Source organism: Poecile atricapillus, chromosome 1, assembly GCF_030490865.1.
Source record: "Poecile atricapillus isolate bPoeAtr1 chromosome 1, bPoeAtr1.hap1, whole genome shotgun sequence".
Classification (NCBI taxonomy): Eukaryota; Metazoa; Chordata; class Aves; order Passeriformes; family Paridae; genus Poecile; species Poecile atricapillus.
In genome coordinates this window covers 103,091,586-103,113,194 of record NC_081249.1, presented here as the reverse complement: position 1 = coordinate 103,113,194, position 21,609 = coordinate 103,091,586, and the positions used below count along the sequence as shown (strand labels likewise).

The following is a 21,609-nucleotide window of genomic DNA, read 5'->3' as shown; positions in this document are numbered from 1 at the left end:
ATGGAACGGTTCTGGGGGAGGGGGAGAAGCACCTATGGTGGTTGGCAGTTTCTTGCCTGGGTGTGAGTCACTCTTTGCCTAGCTTGGAGGGCAGACTGTTGTGGATTTTGGTGCTGGACTTCTCCTGCTCAGGGGAACTTGCTGCTACATACAGCTGAGCCTTCCTTTCCATTTCTCCTTGCCGTTGGTGGGCCACTGCTCATAGGAGCGATGACTGGAATAGGACTTTTTGGCACCCACTGCTTTAAGAAGGTCCCTCACCCATCTGCCTGGGCACCTCAGAGGAAAACTGGGCCCCTATCTCCTCTCTCTCCAGAAAGAGAACCTCACGCCTGCTTACTGGAGCCCTCGACAGGACATGTGAGAGCCAGGGGAAAACAGAAACACCCCTCACTTTCCACCTCTCTCCTCCCAGGGAAACCATTATCCCCTCAGGAGGCGCAGTGCTTCAATGAGCCGTCCTGTGCCTCACACGGAGCCAACAGCACCCCCTACAGCTGTGGGGGAGTCACTGCAGCCTCTCTGTCTCAATAGGCGACATCAGCGCCCCACTGCCAGCTGTGATTGTAACTACACCAAAGGGGAAATCGCTTGACGGGAAGAAAAACTATGTTACTGGGATTTTTTTCCTGTTTTGTTGTTGTTGCTGCTGTTGTCATTGATGTTTGTCTGCCTTGTTTTATATTTTTATATCTATATACGTGTGTGTATATAAATATTTATATCTGTTATAAGCAACTCAGACCCCAGGCAGGAGTGAGTAAATAAAATTTAATTAGAACCCATTAAAGTTGCAAAGCAAAGAAAGGACAGTGCTGGGAGCATAGTGAGGCTTTTTCTGCTCACCAGAGGCTCAGCTCATAAAATGGCATCTCTGCCTTTTAGACACTCAAGGTTGCATCAGCGACATTAATATTCATAAACAGTCCTAATATGTCCTCCCAGCACTTCCCACAGTGGCTTTGCCCATATATGTATATTTGGCTCCTCCTGGTGTCTGTGGCCTCATCCTTATAGGTAGATTTGTCTCCTCCCAAGGTCTGTCAGCCAGTGCTCCGTGGCTTTCACTGCTGGATGGAGCCCCTCTCACATCTTGGTGAGATGGTGGTGAGATGTTATCCTGATGTTATCCTGATGTTATCCTGCCAAGCCTCCCAGCAACACGTGTCCCCCACTCCCTGCCCCTCCTGCAAGGGGCAAGTATACACCCTCCCCCAGATGTTTTGACAGCCCTGTTAGCCAGACCGGCCAGGCAGTAACCACAAAAGGGGGAGAGGAGGATTGAAGGGCGAACAGAAAAGGGTTCAAAACCAAACTAGAACAACAAAAGTACCTGTCAAAGGAACTGTAGGCCTTAACAGAACTTCTTCTGACTTTATTATACTTAATAACTCTTCCTCATTTGTATGAGCTAATCATGACACCTTATTCATAACATACCTATTTTAGTAAAAAACTGTTATTCCATTCCCTTATTTTTGCCTGAAAACCCTGTAATTTCAAAGTTATAATAGTAAAGAGGGAATAATATTTTCCATTCCAGGAAGGTTCCCACCTTCCTTGGCAGACATTTGTCTTTTAAACCAGGACACCTAGTAATCCAGGCTGAAAATGAGTAATGCAACCCACAAGTGGTTAAGTGGAAAAGGCAAGAGGGGCAGGGTCTGTAACTCAAGAGGGTTAATGCCTTGGAAGTCCTGAAATTAATACAAGAGCTTGGAGCAACCTGGTCTAGTGGAAAGTGTCTCTGCCCATGGAAAGGGGTTGGAACGAGATGTGCTGTAAAGTCCTGGCCAACTCAAACTATTCTGCAATTCTGTGATTTCCAAGGAAAATTTACCCCTTTGCAGAGGGCTTGTATCAGCAGATGCAAGATTCTGGCTTGCATTGGTTTAAGGATCTAAACACTGTCTTGGTCTATGTCTGAGCACAACTCCCAAAGTTAGCAATGCCTTTAGGGTTCCTCCTTCCCCATTCTCAGGTGAATGGTGAGGTTTAGAGAGAAATTAAAATGGTTTTCTTCAAACCTGGAAGGTTGTTGATGTTGTATTGGGAAGAACTACAAAAAAGCAAGTGAAGGAGGTTCTGGATGGGAAGCAGAATGTGTCCAGAAGACACTGATACACACTTTCAACTGTGTTTGGGGCTTTTTCTACCAGAAGTTGCAGCTCTGTCCAAAAGAAATGAAAGATGGTGTTATTTTTTCCCTGTAAATCAGGAATCCACTATCAGTTAATAAAGGGAAGCCGTAGCTCACAAGATACCTGATAAACTGCATCCCCTGCTCAGCTTGAGTTTACATCTCGGTTGGCATTTTGTTAATTGGTTAACCGTTCTGCTTAATAGTTGGAATATAGGTGGAATAATACCAGTCTCTACTTACAGGCATGGCTAAAGGGTGTCCAGGACCAGCTGATTTTAATAGACCACATTTCATTTGAATTTCTCATAATGTGTCAATAGGTTTTGGATGAGGTAAAAAACAAATTGTTGGGAGACGGTTTCTATGTAAACCTGATTGGATGGATGAAGGCAAAATCCTTTCCACATAAACTTGGTTAAGCAGTGCAAGACTCCATTCCTATGTTATCATTGTTCTCCTGTTGGTTTAATTCCTGAACCCTTTTTCTTTTTGATCTTCAGAAATGAGTTCAGACCCTGGATAGATGTCAAGCCTGTGAAAGCGATAAAAGCAAAGCCCCAGTACAAGCCGCCAGAGGAGAAAATGACCCATGAAACAAGTTACAGCGCTCAGTTCAAGGGGGAAACCAGTAAGCCTTCTCCAGGTGATAACAAATACCTGGAACGCAGAAGAATACGCACTCTCTACAGTGAACCCTACAAAGAACCTCCAAAGGTGAGAAACATGGCAGAAAGGACACAGGGACATCACTACTCCTGGTGGGACATGTCCAATGCAGTAAGGCTGGGCTGAGCACCACTCACTGTCATTCCCCTTTGTGGTATCCTCATTCCAACCAACAGGTGCATCTCGGGATCCACCTTGGAGATGGTGGTGAATAAAAAACTAAGCATGTCCTGGCCATGTGGGCTGTCAGCCCAGAAAGCCAACAGGGTCCTGGGTTGATCCCACAGCATGGACAGGGAGGTCAGGGAGGGGATTCTGCCCCTCTGCTCTGTGAAACCCCCACCTTCAGTGCTGCCTCCAGCTCTGGGGTCCTCAGCATGGGAAGGACATGGATCTTTTGGACTTAGTCCAGAAGAGGCCATGGAGATGCTCCAAGAGATGGGCACCTACCTCTGTTATGGAGACAGGCTTGGAGAGCTGAGGATGTTTAGCCTGGAGAAGAGAAGTCTCTGGTGAGACTTCAGAGCCCCTGTCAGTGCCTAACAGGGCTCCAGGAGAGCTAGAGAGGGACTTTGGACAAGGGCCTGGAGGGACAGAGCAATGGAGAATTGGCTTCACATTGCCAGAGGGCAGGATTAGAAGGGGCATTGGGAAGAAATTCTTGGCTGTGAGGGTGCTGAGGCCCTGTGGCTGCCTCATGCCTGGAAGTGTCCAGTGCCAGGTTTGAGGGAGCTCGAAGCAACCAGATCTAGTAGAAAAGGTTCCAACCCATGAAGGGGGTAGGGAATGAGATGTTCTTTAAGGACTCTTCCAACCCAAACTGTTCTATAATTCTGTCAGCTCTGGGACAGCTTAAGGCACTTCAAGACAATAGTGCCCTACATCAAATTGTAAAGAAGTGAGGGTAGGGCTGAGATGAAGAGGTTTTTCTGTTGCCATTTCCTATGTGATTGTCCAGGCAACTTTCTCTTCCTCCCTCCAAAACTTTAGGAGCCCCACGTTACATTTTATTCCAGGAGCCAGACATCTGTTAATTCAGAGCATTCCACATATCTTGACAGTATGCACTTCTGGCTTTGATCAGGTTGAGAACATGTGTTGAGAAGGGCCTGAGCTGAAATGGCTTCCAGCCTTGTTTTCTAGGACCAGCAGAGGATCTGCATATAAAAGGAGTCAGTCTGTGAAGTTTTAAACAGAGGAAATAAGTTGTTCCCCAAGTTGATTTGTGCTGAGATCTGTGAGGACTGTTCTTAGTCCTCAGGATTGCAGGGTGAGCATATAAGAGATGAAAGCTTCTCCCTTGATTTTTGTGACTGTCCTTCCTATTTTGGGGGGTGTAGAAACAAGACATTGTTGTGGAATTTTCTCATGTGCCAATTAGTGTTCTGCACCTCAAGTATCCCAAAGTAATCTTCCTCCATTTTGGGAATCTGTTTGAGGACAAACAAATAGAGGAATCCCCTCTTTCAAGAAAGATGGATACTTACAGCAGCCTCTTTTTCCTGAGCATCATTTCTCTGCTTCCAGTCCAGAGAATAACTATCCTCTGTGGGTTTGCAAAACCCTTTCTGAAGTCAGAGAAAGATGCAGAAATTGATAAAATGACTGATAATATTCCCTCTCCTATTCACTCTGCTCTATCCTGATCTGGATACAATGGGCTCTGCTGGCTCCAGAGGCAGTGACTTCAGGGCATCCTGAAAGGAGCTGGCCATCTGCAACTCAGCATAAGCTCAGCTGCTCCCCTGCCTTTGTGGCAGGGCAGAGATGAGCAGATAAGTAGCATCTGTGCTGTTTCAGATCTAAATCCTGTTTTCCACTTGTCCTTGTGTCTCTCTCCTCTCTCTCTCTCTCTCTCTCTTTCTCTTTCTCCATCTCTGTGTTGTCGTTTTGCCTGTTACCCTCCATGCAGGTGGAAAAGCCTAGCATAAAGCCTTCCAAACCAAAAAAGACCACAACAAGCCATAAACCCCTGAAAAAGGCCAAAGACAAGCAGATTGCATCTGGCCGGGCTGCCAAGAAAAAGAGCGCCGAGACCTCCAACACTGCAAAGCCAGAGGATAAGGAGAAAAGTAAAGAGATGAACAATAAACTGGCTGAGGCAAAAGAGTAAATGTCACTGCACTTTTCTTTCTTTCTCATTTTTTTCCTTTCTTTTTTTTTTTCTTTTGATTAAATAAAGGCCACAAAATTAATTAGAGGCTTCTAATCTGCTTTTTGTTCTGATTGTATTAGAAGCTTTTATGTTTTATTTCCAAGGAGGATTAGGAAATCCTTGTTTCTGAGGTCAGGTTGTTCTGCTTTGCCTGCACAACACGGCTCTGCACAGAGTGAGAGATGTGAGAATGCATAAGCAGGGTCCTAAGAGATGAAGGTGATGGATCAACAGTGATTGCATTCAACAGCTTGTCCCTTTCTTCGGGCTTGGTTCTTCAGTGCTTTGACAGCATGCAAGTGCCCACTGAGCCATGGTGGGGCTGTGCTCTCATCCAATGAGGCCCTTTTGGGTTGGCCATTGTTGTGCCATCTCCCACTGGTGTCAACAGGTAAAGAGTTTGGAGGCAGAGAGGATCAGGTTCATTCATGATGCCATGGATATGCTGTAAATCCACCAAAATCAATGGTGTGGCCAAGAAGGATTTCCCCTGGTGACAGTGATGGGAATTCTGCTCCAAGAAGCAACGGGGAAGGAGATCCCATGTAAGTAAAGGGCCAAATCCTCTCCAAGGGTAGCTGGAAATACGTGTAGCTGCATCAAGGCAGCTTCACTCATTAACACCACTTGAAGTCCTTGATGTAAAAAAAAAAATTGGTGAGGGAAGGTGCAGTGAGCAGTGAAGACATTCCAAGCATATGGCAGGTTAGACTAGGTTATCAGCAGGTTGTTCTTCCCTATTGTTTCCCCTAAGTTATGGATCTTGTTAATTATTCCTGTTTTGTTTAGAATCTTGGTCTGTTCTCTTCACTTCTGGGATGCCAAAAGGCAGAGCTAGGTTTCAGAAAGTGATTTAGTTTGCAGGCCTGACCTTCCAAGGGGTAGAAAGAAATGTGTCACCAAGGTTGGCTAGAGCTGTCAGCCCCCATTGTGTTTATTCTTCCAGCTGTTTATGTTGGCTCATGAGCATCTCAAGAGGGCCATAAAAAAATTACTGGGAACCCTAGACTCCCTCCAGACAAGATCTCAGGGTTTCAATCATATTTACTGTGCTCTTACTCTAGGAAATCCCCACAACCAGTTTGGAAGCCGTAAATACAGCAGGACCATTTGTCAGTGAGTATGAACCAGCCCAACAGATTGGCATTGCATGCCACAGAATTTGGGTCACTGGATCAGTGGGAGAGCTGTGGTCCCAGTCCAAATTTATGTGCCTAATTTCTGGATTGGGTCCTAAATACATAAGGATTAATCTTTATCCCACCAAACTGAGCTGTTAAACTCTCCCATGGCAGAGTGGCTGCAAGGTAAGACGCAGGATTCTTGTTACTTATTTTTGCAGCTCCAAATTTTCTCTCCTAATATGAAGTCCAGCTTGAAACTTGCAGTGGACAATTAGAAAGCATGAAGACAGAGATGGGATAGAGTAGAGAGGTGGTGTGTTGCTGTAGAGGTGGTGGAATAAGGAAAGTCTTGCTGCTAGGGGTAAGACCCTAGCAGGATGCTAGGGGTATTTTAGAGATATGAAACTATCTAGCAGAAAAATGGATGAGTTGGGAAGGTAAGGAGTCCTATTTTGGGGGTTACATCCCATTAGAATTGGTCTTTTGGAAACATAAATGAGTGGTGGGCTACAAGGTTGAGTGAAAGTTTCCAATGAGGAGGAAAGCTCTGTGATATACAGGTAGTGACATTTGCTGGCTTTAGTAATGAGTAAATGCCAAGTTCAGTGTATCATGTGATGTGTCCTGTTTGCCTTGCACTAATAGCCTAAACCTTTGAGTATCAGTAAGTGTAGTGTTTGAATTAAGTGATGTAATTCCAAGCTTAGCTTTGTTAGAACTGTGTGCTATGAGCTAGTCAGGTTGTGCATGTGGAAAATATATATTCATATATATAAGTACATATATATATTTAAACCTCCGCTGTTTAGGAGGAAACCAGGGAAAATCCTCCAGGAAGTAAAACTGTTGAAACATTTGTGAATGTAGGTTTTTTTGATTGGTTGTTTGGTTGGTTGTTTGGTTGGTTGGCTGGGTTTTTGTTGTTGTTGTTCAGTTTTTGTTTGTTTGTTTGTTTTTTCTTTGGTTGGGATTTTTTTTATGTGCATGCCACATGGAGATGCTGACCTGTCCATACTGATCATTGCTTTTCTGAGTGCTCAGAAGCCCCTGCAGCACTGCTCAGCTCTGTCTCCAGATCAGCTCGGCAAAAGGCTTGTGTTGAGCTGGTGGAGAGGTGTGCTGCTTGCAGTTCTTCCTACCTGTCACATGAGGGACAACTGGCCAGAGAAGATGAGCTCCCAAGACTTGGTGTGATTCCTTGGCTTTTAAGATGCTTCATTCATCTTCAAACTCCTCAGTAATGTCCTTTCCTATAGGATATAGCATAAGCTGTGAAGATGGTATGTCACAGCAGGCAGAACACATCAGGAAGGCACTAGACAGTTCAAATAGCTCAACACACCAATCTTACATGAGGACAGACCATACAAAACAATTCTTCCTATTATTTTTCAGCCCTAAGTTTCACATTTAAAGATACACCACACTTGCCACTGTTTCACCTGAAATTCAATGAGAATTTAGCCCTTGATTTCAAGGTGAACTAAATTTTGCCCAAGAAACATCACTAAGATGCTCAAATCACCTAATCCAAGCATCTCCATGATTCTGGAGGAGCCGCTGATCATCCAGCTTGGGATGGTTTCTTCTTAATGAAGAGCATCCATCATAGTATTTGAAACATACACAATGACTGGTCAGAATATAGCTTTATTTTTCTTAAATAAATATGCATATAAATATTTTCCATTTAGTTTCCATAATACATTGAAGTTTTTTTTTTCCATAATACGTGAAGCCCCATGGCAAGGGGCTTGTAACTAGAAGATCTTTATGGTCCTTTCCAACTCAAGCCATTCCATTAGCTCACTACAAAGCTAGGTGTGAAGTGTTAACCAGTGGTTTTAATTTCCTCTCTAGTGAAGGAACTTTCCAAGAGTCATTGAGCTGCCTATTTTTGACACCTGTCTTTGGGTGGGATGAATGGTCCTTGAAAGGTTTTCTTTGCAGAAGGAGCTTGGGAGACTGGTAAGGGCTGGGTGCCTTCCTCTCACATCAGCAAAATAGGGATAGAAATCCTGGCTTGTGCTCCATGTGCACCACATCTGCAGCATGCATCCAAGCACACACACATATCCAAGCACATGGGCTGGCACTGCATTGAATACCAGGAACTACAGCAGAGGCAAGCCTCAGGGTGAAATCCTGCATTGCTGTACCTTCCACAGACTCTGTGCCCATCCAACCCACTCGCATTTATCAGAAAGGAGACCAAATCTCTGCCATTTCAAATTCACTTTGGGCTCTGAACTTGTCAATCCCACTGGGAAACAGTGCTGTGCTGTTATGTGTTTCCACCTACCACAATGCTGATTCTGTTCCACTGCTGATTTGTAGTATTATACTTTTATTGTATAAAGAAAATAAAGAAATTATTTGCTTTTTACTCTGTGAGAGCTCCTGTGCTATTGCTTGCTTTTGCATTTTCACTGTTGTACTGTTACTCCTTTCTGCAAAATGGTGCTAATTGCTGGCTGAGCTCCTGACTGCTTTGCACACCAACCACCTGCTTCTTCATTTGCAGCGCAGCCAGTGCCAAAACCTGGCACCCATGCATTCCAAGAATTCTTGACTCTTGGAGGCAGATAGGAAGTGTCTAATTAATATTTTGTGGCCTGGGTTTGGTTGCATATCACAAATTGTCTCTTGTAAACATGTTAAGCATACCTCCTTGTGGTGCTTTTTCATTGTTGATATTCTGATGAAAGTCTCTCACACACACACACACACACACACTCACACACACACACACATTAATGTACCGCCAATTGATTGTGATGTGCTTGTGATCTTTGCTTGCTCAAAGGGTTCTTTTTCCAATGATAAATAAATGCTGAAGACAAATACCACCTCCTTGATCTTGTTTTCTCAATCAGAAGCACAGTTAAGTGAAAGAAATGCCTATCCAACCAAAATGAGGCTTGTGTTGCTTAGAGTTGCCACTTTCATGCCTGCTGTAGGGACAGCTGGGCTGGCACAGTCTAACTCCCTTTAGGTGGCTGCTAACCTCAGATTGGTCTGGCATGAGCTATAGGTGTTTGCAGATGCAAAGACGGACAGTGAAGTCGTGGATGGTGAAACTTTAATTTTCTATATAAAATATTTTTGAGTAGAGGGTCTGTGCAGTGCCTTGCTCATGTCTATCTTGTACTGGCTTAGGGAACAGAGACCAAATGCCATCAAGAGCTGGAGGAGGGTAGATGATGTGTATTTACCAATGTTAATGACACATTTTTCAACTGCCTACAGCTTTTGTTTTCTCTCTAAACCACACCTGAAAAATCTGGTCTACTGGAAGGTGTCCCTGCCCATAGCAGGAGATTGGAACTAACTGAGCTTTAAAGTCCCTTGCAGCCCAAACCTTTCTATTGTTCTGTGAAAAACACTTTCAGTGCACTGCAAACCCAGCCACTGTTGAGCAAGTGCTTGTCAGAGTCTGTAGAAGTGTAAAGCAGTGATTTTTTATTAATGAAAGTATTGGCTATCTGGAGAAAATGTTGCTTGAGAAGAAAGCACGACTGAGGACACAATTTTATTTTAAATTGTTAACCCTAATCTTAGCTTAATCTTTTTTTTCCTTTTAATTAGCCTGAAATTTTTTGTATTTTTGTATTTTTGAGTAATCTGGTCTAGTGGAAGGGGTCTCTTCCCATAGTAGGGGGTTTGGAGCTAGATGGTGTTTAAGGTCCCTTCCAATCCAATCATTCCATGATTCTATGATTTTGAAACTTCTCCTCCACCTCCTCCTCCTCTCTGTTGACATCCATGGACCACCAAACCTTTTTTGCCTTCCTGTTCATAAGGGTGCTATTTCTCATCCCTGCCTGGTTTACAAATCACTTTCTGAATTTATTCCACTTGTGACCACATGTGACCAGTGCTGCTTTCTGATGTCCTTTGTATCACCCTGCCTTCCCTCTCCCTTCCCCACCAGTTTCATCCATTCATCAGTTACACCTACCTATATGATCTTGGGAGTGTTTCAGCTGGGTTGTAGGTTGCAGGATTTATCATTTCACTCTCTACAGCTGGTAGTGGAGAAAATGCCCATTTCTAAAAGGTTGGTTATTATTTGGGCTTATCCGTGACAATCCATGATGGGCAACAAAGTGCTTCCCCCATGACACGAAGGTATGGGGTCTTTTCCATGCTGCAGTCTGGATAGGTAATCCATCTGATCCCTGCAGCTGCCCAAAGTGAATGCTGGAAAACATGCCTTCCCTGCCCTGTTAACCTCTGAACTCGCTCAGCCTTGCAAAGCCCAAACGTAGAAGGGGGCAGGATGCATTTCAAAGGAACAGTAGGACCTACTGGGCTAATGAAAGGCCTGGACTCCCTGGTGTTTAACCATCATTACCCGAACCCACTGGTGCTGACTGACCCCTTAATCTTCACCAAATCACTAGTGACTGGCACTGCCTGCCTCTTTACAAGGGCTGTGCTGGAGGGCTTCACTGAAAATGAAGTACTTTGTCTTACAAGAGCATTTAGTATGGAGGTGTGGAGGCACTGGCTGGAGGAGTCTTTGTCAGTGTTGGCGTCTGGGTGAAGTGAACAAGGAGGGCAGACAATAAGTGGAATTTTGAAAGTCGAGTGTCCCTCTCAAATACTTAATAACAGAGTGTCTTAGAGGGTTTTTTTCCAACTTAAATAATTCTGTGATCAGAGAGTGATCAGAGGCTTTGCAGAGGTGTCGCTTTGACTGCCATGAGAAGTTGCCTCCCAGCGTCCAATTTTACTGAGCTGCTTTTTGAATACATTGTGTCCATTCATCTAGGATCCTTGTGCATGGGTGGATGAAGAAGTTTTTCCTTGACGCTCTCCATCCTTCCATTTCAGCTTGGGCACAGAACTGAGCGCCCTTTGAAAACCTCAGTTATCATTTTTACATCCCTGACTGGTAAAAGGATGTTTCATCAGCTGACATATCAGCCCTTATACAAATGCATGTCATGGTATTCTTTTGATTTAGGATTTATTTAGAGATGTGCCAGTGCAGGAGAGAAAGAGACTTTTTAAGAAGATGCTTCTGACATGGCTTGTACCTCCCAACATCCAAGGAATAACAACCATCCCCAACAGTGATGTCAGATCAAGAAGAGAAGACATACAGGAAGGAGAAAATCCTTAGTATAAACATGATGATATGGATGTGCTCAGCTCTAAGAACAGTGTCTTTTCCAAATTTGGAAAATATTGTGATGTTCAGACATAGGCTTCTGCTCTGCCTTGTTCCAGCAGCGTCATGGTAAGTTGGATTCTGTTGGGGAATTGGCACCTCACTTCCATTTGTCCTTATTCACCTAAGCTTTCTGGGTTGAGAGCAGTTCCACTAATGCCACTCAGTCTACTCCCAAGCTCAGGGGTGTGTGATGAGGGGTAACACAGCTCTGACTACTTCAGAACAGGTCTGTCATTAACTCTGAATTGCTTGTAAACACTCTTAATTTCTGTTGCAGGGTGCCTTGGGAACAACTGCCTTATCCTGGCTGTCATGACAAGGACATGTGAGGCAAGAACACAAGAATCCTACTAGTGCATTGAAGGCATCTTTATGCTTTCTAAAATGCCAGCTTGCCCTTCAGGCAGTCTACTCCATGGAAGCCAACGACAAGGACCAGTCACCAAAAAAATGATGGATGATAGTGGCAGATCTTAGCGATATGTGAGAGCCCTGACTGCTTTCAATGTGTTCAGTGGTGTGAGAAATGGGAAAGGGAAAGCATTTCTGAACCCTCCTTGTTGTCCTCTGCCTACCCCAACCTAGCCTGTGGCATGCAACAACCCCAAGCCCCAAAGAAAGCTGGATGTTCACATATCTTCTTGGAGAACCCAGTGTGTCCTCTCTAGCTCTGAAAGAGGTCTGGAGAACTGGGTCACAGCAAAGAGTGAGGAGCACCCTGCATGGCACAGGTGGAGGGAATCTCACCATATGATGGGTGGCAGGTGGGTCTGTTCTTGTCAGTTAACAACACTCATAAGCACTTCATGGTTCCAGTACCAGATGGTCGAGGTAGGGAGATCCTGAGAGCAGACCCTGCCCATTGGACTGACCTGCTCCTCAGGATTTAGTACCCAACTGAAGACAAGTTCAGCTGCAGCCGCCTTGTTTGGACCCAAGAGATTTTCCCAGAGAAGCTGTGGCTGCCCCACACCTGAAGTGTTCAAAGCAAGATTGTACTGGAGTTGGAAAAACCTGGTCTAGTGGAAGGTGTCCTTGTCCATGGCAGGGGAGTTGGAACAAGAGGATCTTGAAGATCCTTCCCACCCAAATAATTCTGTGATCCTGTGATTTATCAGCAGGGACACAACCCCGCAATGTACCCTGAATTTAATGAAACAGATAATGTTTTGGAGCTGCACAAAGGACAGTGAATGTCTTTGCCCTCCTTGCCCTTGCTCTCTCCCCTCTCCCCAAGGTTCACTGCTGATCAGAGATCTCTCCCTGTTGGCTCCTTCCCTTGCAGTCTGAAATGCCCTCACCTCCCCATCTGACCCATTTGCCTGCCGCAACACCATTTCTTCTTGCCTTCAGAATAATTTTCCCTCCATCCTCTCTGCCAGCTTTTCTGTGTCCGTCCCACAGCTGCTTCTTCAGTCTTTGCTTTCTCCAACACCTTTCCTCTCCACATCACCCCAAATACCCAGCTCCACTAAGGACGTTCTCCTTCCCATCCTCTCTCAGTTACTGTCTCATGTCCTGTCTCTCTTAGATTGGAAGCCTTTTTCTTTGCCTGTACTGTGTGATATCACTCACTGCTTGAATAAATGATACCTCACCTACCAACGCCCCTTCTATCTCTTTTCTTGGTGTGACTTCACTAGATGTGTCTGCAAGTGTGTCTGTCCTAGTGGCCAGTCTTGCTTCTGCAGATCTGTCTGTCTTTTAGGATGACATTGCTTATGCTTTTGTCCTCTGGTACCTTTGTTTCCTTTTTTTTACAGCCACAGGGACAAACTTTGTTATCAGTGTAGGAGCCTGGCACATTCAGAGCTGCAAGATCTTCTGTCCCTTGCTATTCTGGTGCATCTGATAAAGAGGTTGGCCTTTCTCCAGCTTCTTGCAGAGATGTCCTGTGCTGCCAGGTGGCTCAACAAATGCAGCAGCTGAGGAAAGTGAAGGAGAAATCTTGTAGCCCAGAGCAGAAGCAGCTGATGGTAAAAGAATGATGTTCCACTGTAAGAGGAAGCAGTGGGCAGAGATACTTCAGTGGAAATCCAAGCAGATATATGCCTCAGGGGAATCAGCAAAAGATGGCTTAGCATGTTTCAGAGAAGGATGCCCAGGAGGCATCTTGTGGCTCAGAAGGTGCCCTGGATATCTGCTTCCTTCATCCCAGGTGAAATGAAGGACCACCACCTGCCTGTGGTTCCTTCTACCTGTGAGTACATCAAGGACCCAGTTGTGACCCAGTCTCAGATGGCTCCTTGCTACCTCCTTGTCCTAATTTATTGCCTCAAAGTGCTACTTTGGTTGGTGCTGGCTGGAGCTGTTGATGCACATGAAGATGGTACTTCTTCCCAAGTGCTCCTTATAAACATGGAAAGTTACAGGAGCAGCTTGGTTCCTCTACCCTTACAGTGACCCTCCCTGCCTGTGGTGTGACACCAGCCTGCCAGAAAGCAAAGGAGACTCCTGGTCATGCTGAGTGAGCTCAGAGCATGGTCATCAGCCTGATTTCATGGGCCATCTGCAGGAGTTAGGTCTGAGGACTTAACAAGAGGCAAAACTGAAGTGGTTTGGTGGACATGTATGGGAGAGGGATCAAGCAGTGCTCAGTCCCCTGGGCCTCCTGCAGTGCAAGAGCAGACAGAAGAGATTGAATGTGTGGAGAGCTCAAATATTCAGTGATGAGCTTGGAAATGCCATCTAGAACAAGCAAGATTTGCATCTGGGTTGTGCCTCACATCTCACATCTGGTGTAGGTGCTGGAAGGAGGCATTGGGAAAGAGGATCAATCACTTGATGTAGGTGTCTCCTGGTTTAGGGCAAATTTGGGAGAACAACACAGTCCAGGAGCAGCATGCAGGGGGAGCAAGTGCTATTTCTGAATACAAACTGTGCACTTCTTCCCCACTCTTCACTCAGAACCAGTCTTACAGGTGCAGAACTTTGTATGTAACATAAACAAGGCAACTGGGGATACAAGCATAAAGTCACCCCAGGACAAGGTGATATCCTCCATCTTTTCCTATGTGCCACCATGACTTACTTCCACCTGCCTTGCTTCCACAGTGCTGCTGCCTCCTCCTCCAAGCTGTAGATTCCACCAGCAAAAAAGCACTGAAAAAAAATCTCAGCTGCAGTTTTAGGGGCTGAGTAGTGTTTAGGACATGATACCTCCATGCTGCTCAGGTCCTCATCTGACTTGGAGGTATGCAGAAGTCTTCTAGCATCTAGATTTCTGCTATCAGAGCTCTGTAAGAGCTTGCCTATCTGCTGGTTTGGTTTGAATTCCAAAGGGCTGAATTCCTTGTTGCTCATCCCACACCTACATCAGGCCAGATTATACAACCAGGCACTTTCTTCTTCAGACCTTGCTGGACCCAAACAGGTGCATGTCTCCAGGTCTCACAGCTTTGCAAGGACAGCAACCCCTCTGCTTGCTGAGGTATACAGTAAGGCTGAAATTCTGCACTTCCCTGATGTGATTCACAGTGATACCTCTACTGCTTGATGTGCCTTTTCCAAAGAATGCACCTGAGACCAATTATAAAGTACCATGTTAAGACCACTTTTCAGGATAAAAAAGGCTTGTATTTTTGTTGCTGCTTTGTAAAGACAACAAGTTTCAGTGCACAAAGGGCAACACAGCATTTGGAAGACAGAAATGACTTGTCATAACCTACTCACGATCTAACTGGGAATTGCATTTGCCCAGAAATCAATGGCTTTCTGTCTTCTGAGAAATATGAACCTGCCAATGTCCTCCTGGATAAGGGCACTAACCAAAAGGTGGTTCCTCCACAGACAAGAGGTGTCTCCTTGCCTGAATTCTCTGGGAAAGAAAGGACAGATTTCTTGTGGGTTTTTTTCTTTAAAATGTTCCTTCAGCACCCAAGTTCTGTGCCTGAGGCTGTCTCTGAGCTACTGGTATGAGGATTCCTGCTGCTTCTAGTTCTCTTAAAGACAACTTTTAATTTTCTCTGTGCCTTTACAGACTCATAACAGCTCCCAAATAGCTAAACTGCTTTAAATTAAAGTAATTTTGCAGAAGACAAGTTATCGGATCATTTTGATATGAGGCCACCAAAACATGAAGATGTGAATTCATAGAGGAACAGGGATGACATGTGAGCAGGTCCTCCACATCTCTGAGGAACAGGATAATACTGCTGGAGCTGTCAGAGGCAAGTTTAGACCCAAGTCATAAAATCCCAGCTCCATGTGGTTACACCAGGACCAACAGAGAGGAAATGGTGCTATGTGTGCTCATGGTGGCACATAAACACCCCTGATTATTTCCAGACACCTTGTGCTGCCTCTGGGAAATGAACCCCTGCTGAATTTCATACTCTTTTCTGCACCTCTCTCAGACATAACAGGAGGAGAAATCTGTCACCTCCAATTCATCTCTTCTGTATTTCTCACCATCTCACAAAACTAACCCGACAATTTGCCATCAGCAGCCCTCATGAGGGCAAAGATCTCCAAACTTTCCTTGCTTGGCTTAAATAAAGATCATTCATAAATGTTACTGCATGTGTGTTGGGGCTTGTTATGTTTCAGGATCAGGCTTTCCTTTCAACTTTCCAATTTGCACACTGCCAGCTCACTCTTCCCAAGGCTGGTACCTAGGACTAGACCTCACTGTGCAGCCCTGAAGAGAACAGCCACAGTTATTCTCAGCTGTGCATGCTCATGCAACACCAGGGGAAAATATTGTAATTACCTACCACTCACACTCCTTCCATTTTTAAGCAGGTTTGAATGGACAATCACAAAATTGTCTATATTCATGCAAACAAAGAGGAAGCCAGGGGATGAGATGTGACACAGTTTCTTTCTTCTCCTTAGGCCTGAAATCCATGGCTGAAGGATGCACACAGTCATGGGAAAAGAGACAGCAGATTAAAAGGAAGAACATACATTGCATGCTTTTTGACTGTCTCAACAGGCACCATCATTTGGGACCATCCCAAATGCTGCTGAGATAGAGGAATTCCCCTGGTGTTTCTAGCAAGGGCTCAGGAAAATGCTGGCAGCTTGAAAACAGTTTACGTTGCTTCAGGAAGAGATGATTTTTTGATTTCAAAGCTCTCCTTTGAAATGCAGGGTAGCAGCAAGAGCAGGGTTGGATACCAAGGAAGAGGTGGGATGGCTCTGGTGTTGACCCACCTGGAGCCAGTTGAACCCGAATCATCATGTACACACTGGCACCTGAGATCATACCCCATAGTTCCTGCATCCTCCCTCACTAAATGAGGTGTGACAATGTGCTCGGTATCTGGAGTAGTTGCTGATGGCCTTCAAACTGCAAGTGCAGGTGCCCTTGGGCACCATTTCCACTGGCAAGGATGTGCAGGCATTTCCAGCCTCCTCCAGTGACCAGGCAATGGGTCCCATCCTAGCAGATGACTGCATCAGCAGTATGGACCTGGTCTACCCTGACAGTGGGGCATCTTTCCAAAGAGAAGCTGCTCTGCTTTTTCTCCCTAATCCTTTGATTTACAGTGCTGGGCTCACCTCATTCCCATAGGAACTACTGGGCTGAAAGAACTCGTCAGATTTCCTACCAACCTCTGCCAACAGCTTCTGGCAGCAAATGTCTCTTTGTAGTAAGCAAAAAGAGCAAGTTGAGGGTGAGTATTTGAGAGACAGATGTCCTTCCAGGGCTCTTCACATGGTCCTGCCCCACAATCCTCTCACACAGAAATGGTTTTTCTTGTGTCTGGGTTGGGCTGATTTAATAGATGAAGAAAATGGTAACCAGCCACTCCATGGTGTCAGCCCCTCCTTCCCTCCTCTAACCTGGAACCATTCCCTCCAGAAAAATGATGCAAGACTGGGGTACAAATGGGGATCTCCACAGTCCCGTGATGAAACCACCGTGTAAAGCTGCTCATTTTAAATCTTAGCAGGCTTTTTGTGCATCATCAACCGTTTTTTGCCTTTCTGCACCCTCAGAAACCCGTTCCTATCCATCCATGTCTCTCCTCATCCCCAGAGATCATCCTCCTCTTTCCTAATGAAAACTGATTCCCTCATTCCCTACAAGTCTTTCCTTTCCCATCCCTTCCTCTGTGCTTTCTCAAGATCCAGCCTTCTTTCCAACACATGTCCAGAGCTTTTACTGGCAGCATCTACCTTAACTCCAGGATGCCTTTTTTCTTTTGTGCTGCCATCCAAGACTGTCCAGGTACAAAGCTGACCCTGCCAGACATCCAGTATCTTGGTGCCACCATCACCTCCTGGTGTCTTCTGGGGGTATCAAGCAGAAAAAGAGTGTTCTCAAAAATTGGGAGTTAGTATATATTAGCTGTGCTTATTTGCCTGCTAGCTGTTTTAACAGGTTCCAGGTGCTTCCTGAGTGGCACAAGAGCTCAGGTCAGCTGTGACAGGGCTTTTGTTACCTGTCATGAGGGAAACAAACTGCTTCTTTGTTAGACAATTTTACACCAAGGTGTTTGTTTGATGCAGGTTATAATCAATTTGCAAGCATTTTTTGTAGCTGACAGTAGACATGATCCTGGTCACAGTTAAAACAAGGGCTGGTCAAAAAGTCCAACCCAAGCCCTCACAGGTTGTGTGGACATCCATGGCTTTTGGACCAGTTCCTTGCAGGGAGCAGAACCACTCACCAGCCAGCCTGAGGACATACCAAATGTGTGGTTGCTTGGGGAACACTCTGCAGAGCCATTGGTAATGGGGCAAAGTCCAGCTCAGGGGTGGCATTTTTTTGTGATGGGCCAGCTGATTGCTCTGAAAGCTTTGCAATGATGCTCTTTCTCTGCTTTCCAGGACCCATGAAGAAAACACTGGTGCTACTAACCAAGAACCTTAGTGCAGGACGAACTCACGTGAAGTCAGGAACTTCGGTCTGAGCAGCAGCTGAAGCAAATGTATAGTTCGCATGAAATGTGTATTGTCTGGCTGGCATAAAATAAAGCTGATGATGAGAGCTGAATGACAACTTCTATTGTCTCTCAAGCACTTTGAAGTTATTGTGTGATGCAGTTAGCATGTCTGTGCCTTGATTTATGTATAGTAAAGTTACAGAAAAAAATGGGTCCAATTCTCCCTTTATTCATAGATGGGAAGCAGCACTGGTTTTAAAGGTCTCTGTATTTTACATGGGCAACAGAGAGATAGATTCATATCCATAGCTTGTGGAAATATCACAGTAGATTTCAGATATTAGGCCAGAATCCAAGCTGATAGAAGCAACAACTCTCTTCAAAGATCCTTGGAAGATTTCATGCACTATAAATTTTTAATCACTGACTGGAACTTGTGTTTGGATATTGCCAAGTGAGGCACACCTTGTGCAACATCTGGCAGATCCCCTTGTCACTGTGCTGTAGCCACAAATATTTCAGATCTTCTGAGGCTGCTAATATTCAACTGATTGCAAATTTGGGTATCACTTAAGGCAAATCATAGAATTGTTTGGGCTGGAAGGGACCTTATAGATCATCCAGTTCCACCGCCCTGCCATTGGGAGGGACATATTCCACTAGACCAGGTTGCTCCAAGCTCCATCCAACCTGGCCTTGAAGACTTCCAGGAATGAGGCAGCCACAGCTTCTCTGGGTAACCTGCTCCAGGGTCTTGCCACCCTCACAGGGAGGAACTTCTTCCTGATATCTAATCTAAATTTTATTTCTTTCTTCTTTCATTATTTTGTTTTGTTTTGTTTTGTTTCTTTCTTGTCCTGTCACTACATTTCCTGATGCAGAGTTCCTCTCTGTCTTCTTTGTAGACCCCTTCAAATACTGGAAGATGTTCTCAGGTATCCAGACAACCTTCTGATTTTCAGGCTGAACAGCACCAGCTTTCTCAGCCTATCCTCTTAGGGGAAGTGTTCCTTATCAAATGCTGGACAAGACATCAAAACTTGCTGGAAAATTAGTATTTCTTCTCAGCTTATTTTCTAAAAATGTTTTACTGAAAAACTGTGAGGTTGTTCACAATTGGAAATGTAGGAAAAATATAGTCTACTCATGGTTGTTCTGTATGTTCATCTTTTCCGAATGAGGTTCCGTATGTTCATAAGATTGGACTGGGTGATCTTGGAGGTCTTTTCCAACCTTTATGATTCCTATAGGATGCATGTGGTGCCATGACAGGAGATGCAATCCAGTTCTACAGCCTGTCCTGTACAGATGGCATGGAGTCCCCAGACTGCAATTCAAGCACGGTAGTGACTCAGCATACTCCAATATATATTTCTAGGTTTAGGCTGAAGTGTTCTAACATTTAGAGCTGAGATTAGGTTTACTTTCCCAAAGTGGTAACTAGGCAAAAGGTTGCTCTTCCTTCACAAATTAGTTATGCAAAGGAAGTTCTTCACTGGAATACTCTACGGAGCATGGCAGCTCCATACCCCTCCAAATCCAGAGTGTTTGGCTTGCTGAGTCTAGTTCATAAGAAAATTGCCTTGGGGTTGGAGAATTCATTAACGTATTTCAAAGTGAAAATGCAAGTCCATGACACACCTCATCCTCCTCATCCTCCTTGTCATCACCCTCATTCTCCTCCCCCTCATCCTGATGTTCACATTGTGGGGAGTTCTCTTTGGTAGCAAGAAAGTTGGAAATAACATCCTTGTAAAAGAGATTAAATACAGAGAAATATTTGTCACAACTCTGTTTCTACAACCTCTTATAGATCAAGTGAGAGCCTTTAGACCATCTCTGCATTAGGTTCAGATTTTTGGTAGCAGCTTTACTCAGACAACCTGCTCCTAAAAAGCTCTGGCTTGCAAATTCTCAGGAATGGCCAATCAGGTCTATTATAAAAATTAGTTATTGATTGAATAGAAGATTAACAGACAAAAGGCCTTAAAGAGATTTACCTACTACACAGATTAAAACAAAGAACTACTACTAGACTTCCGTAAAACTGTGCACAACATAAATGTGCCTATACTATAGCTAGCAAAGAAACAGTATAGATTAGGAGTCAATCTAATTTACACCAATTGATGACGAGTCAATGGCACATAGGGTCCTTTCACTCAGTGTCTGGAAGAGCAACCACAAAGTGTAGTCCTGACTTCAGGGAAAAGCCCCACACATATCCAGGAATTGTGCAGAAGACTTCTGTTTTGTGAAAGTTTTGTGTAGCTTTTACAGCTTGTAAAGTGAAGTGTCTTTCAGTCAGAAATTTGAGGTTGTCTTTCTTCAGTCTCACTTGTAGCGTCGGGTGTGGATGATAAGGCGATGCTACCTTCCCAAAAGCACCTCCAGAGGAGACAGCATCTGGGCAGACTGCAATCACACAAACACACACAGACACAGACAGACACACACACAGACACATACACACACACTCTCAGACACGCCATGGATAGCAGTTGCTAATGGAGAGGCAGGAAGAGTCTCTGCGCAGAGTTCCAGTGGGGCTTATTCCAACCACACACTGAAGGGGTCCAGGAACATAAGACAGGGAGTAACGGAGGGTCCAGGAATATATGTGGGATTGAGGGGGTGTATCCAAGGGTCAGGGTCCAATAGAAACAGGGGAAAGTGGTGCAGAGGTGGGGTCAGGGAGAGGGAGAGCCAATGGGATTACAGAGTCAGAGGATTGCACCAAACTGGGGCCAGTGGGGAAACAGGGAAGGGAGAACTTTCCAGGGAAAGGACATACAAGGTAAAAAGAGGAGGGACAGCCAACAGGCAAACTGGGTATATAAACTGGGGTACAACAAAATGGAGGTGCAAAGCACTATGGGAAAACCCTTTCTTATTAACTTTAAAATGGGGGAAAACCTTACACCCTGGAGGCCTCCTTCCACGCCATGATAGCTTTTGGCTCCAGAGCCTCCACACTCACTCTCAGGGCATGTTTATTGTCAGCTGGGAATGCCACCTCAATGGCTCAAGGAATAACTCACTACCAGACAGATGTCCAGCTTATCTCACCAAACAGCAAACTCATGTGAGGAGGAAGATGCCCTGAGCTATCCCACCAGCTGACAGGCGGAACAGATAAGCCCTCCTCTAAGGAGTTACTCTGACAAGAGTAAGTAATAGTAACTAATTAAATATTTACTGTAAAGGGTCGGAGATTACATGCCTATGAATAATTGCACTGTGTGCCTCAGCAGCTCAAGGATCCTTGTTACACATGATTAAGTAATTAACTGTTCTTGTATATAATTACCATGATTGCACAATTATTACAGAGGAGACCAGTCCAAAGGTCAAGTGCCAGATGCTGGTTGCCTGCAGGAGGTTTTGCTCTGATTCCCTGGAGCTGTTGGTGTCCAGTTAGCCAAAAATCGTATCTATACACAATTATGAGTAGTAACCCACATATCCACAGTGGAAAACTTGAGAAAAAGAGGCTTGTTCTT

General features: G+C 44.8%; 1 protein-coding gene across 1 annotated transcript in view; it reads left to right on the top strand.

Annotated features, from left to right (window-relative positions):
- MAP6 (microtubule associated protein 6) overlaps positions 1–18,205 on the top strand; it is a 52,634-nt gene extending 34,429 nt beyond the window's left edge. Inside the window, exons 2-4 of the mRNA XM_058830005.1 lie at positions 2,644–2,857; positions 4,722–4,918; positions 18,051–18,205. Of these exons, the coding sequence (XP_058685988.1) occupies positions 2,644–2,857; positions 4,722–4,918; positions 18,051–18,093 (454 nt within the window). The 3' untranslated portion in view covers positions 18,094–18,205. The remainder of the gene's footprint in view (positions 1–2,643; positions 2,858–4,721; positions 4,919–18,050) is intronic.
- Positions 18,206–21,609: the final 3,404 nt, after the last annotated feature.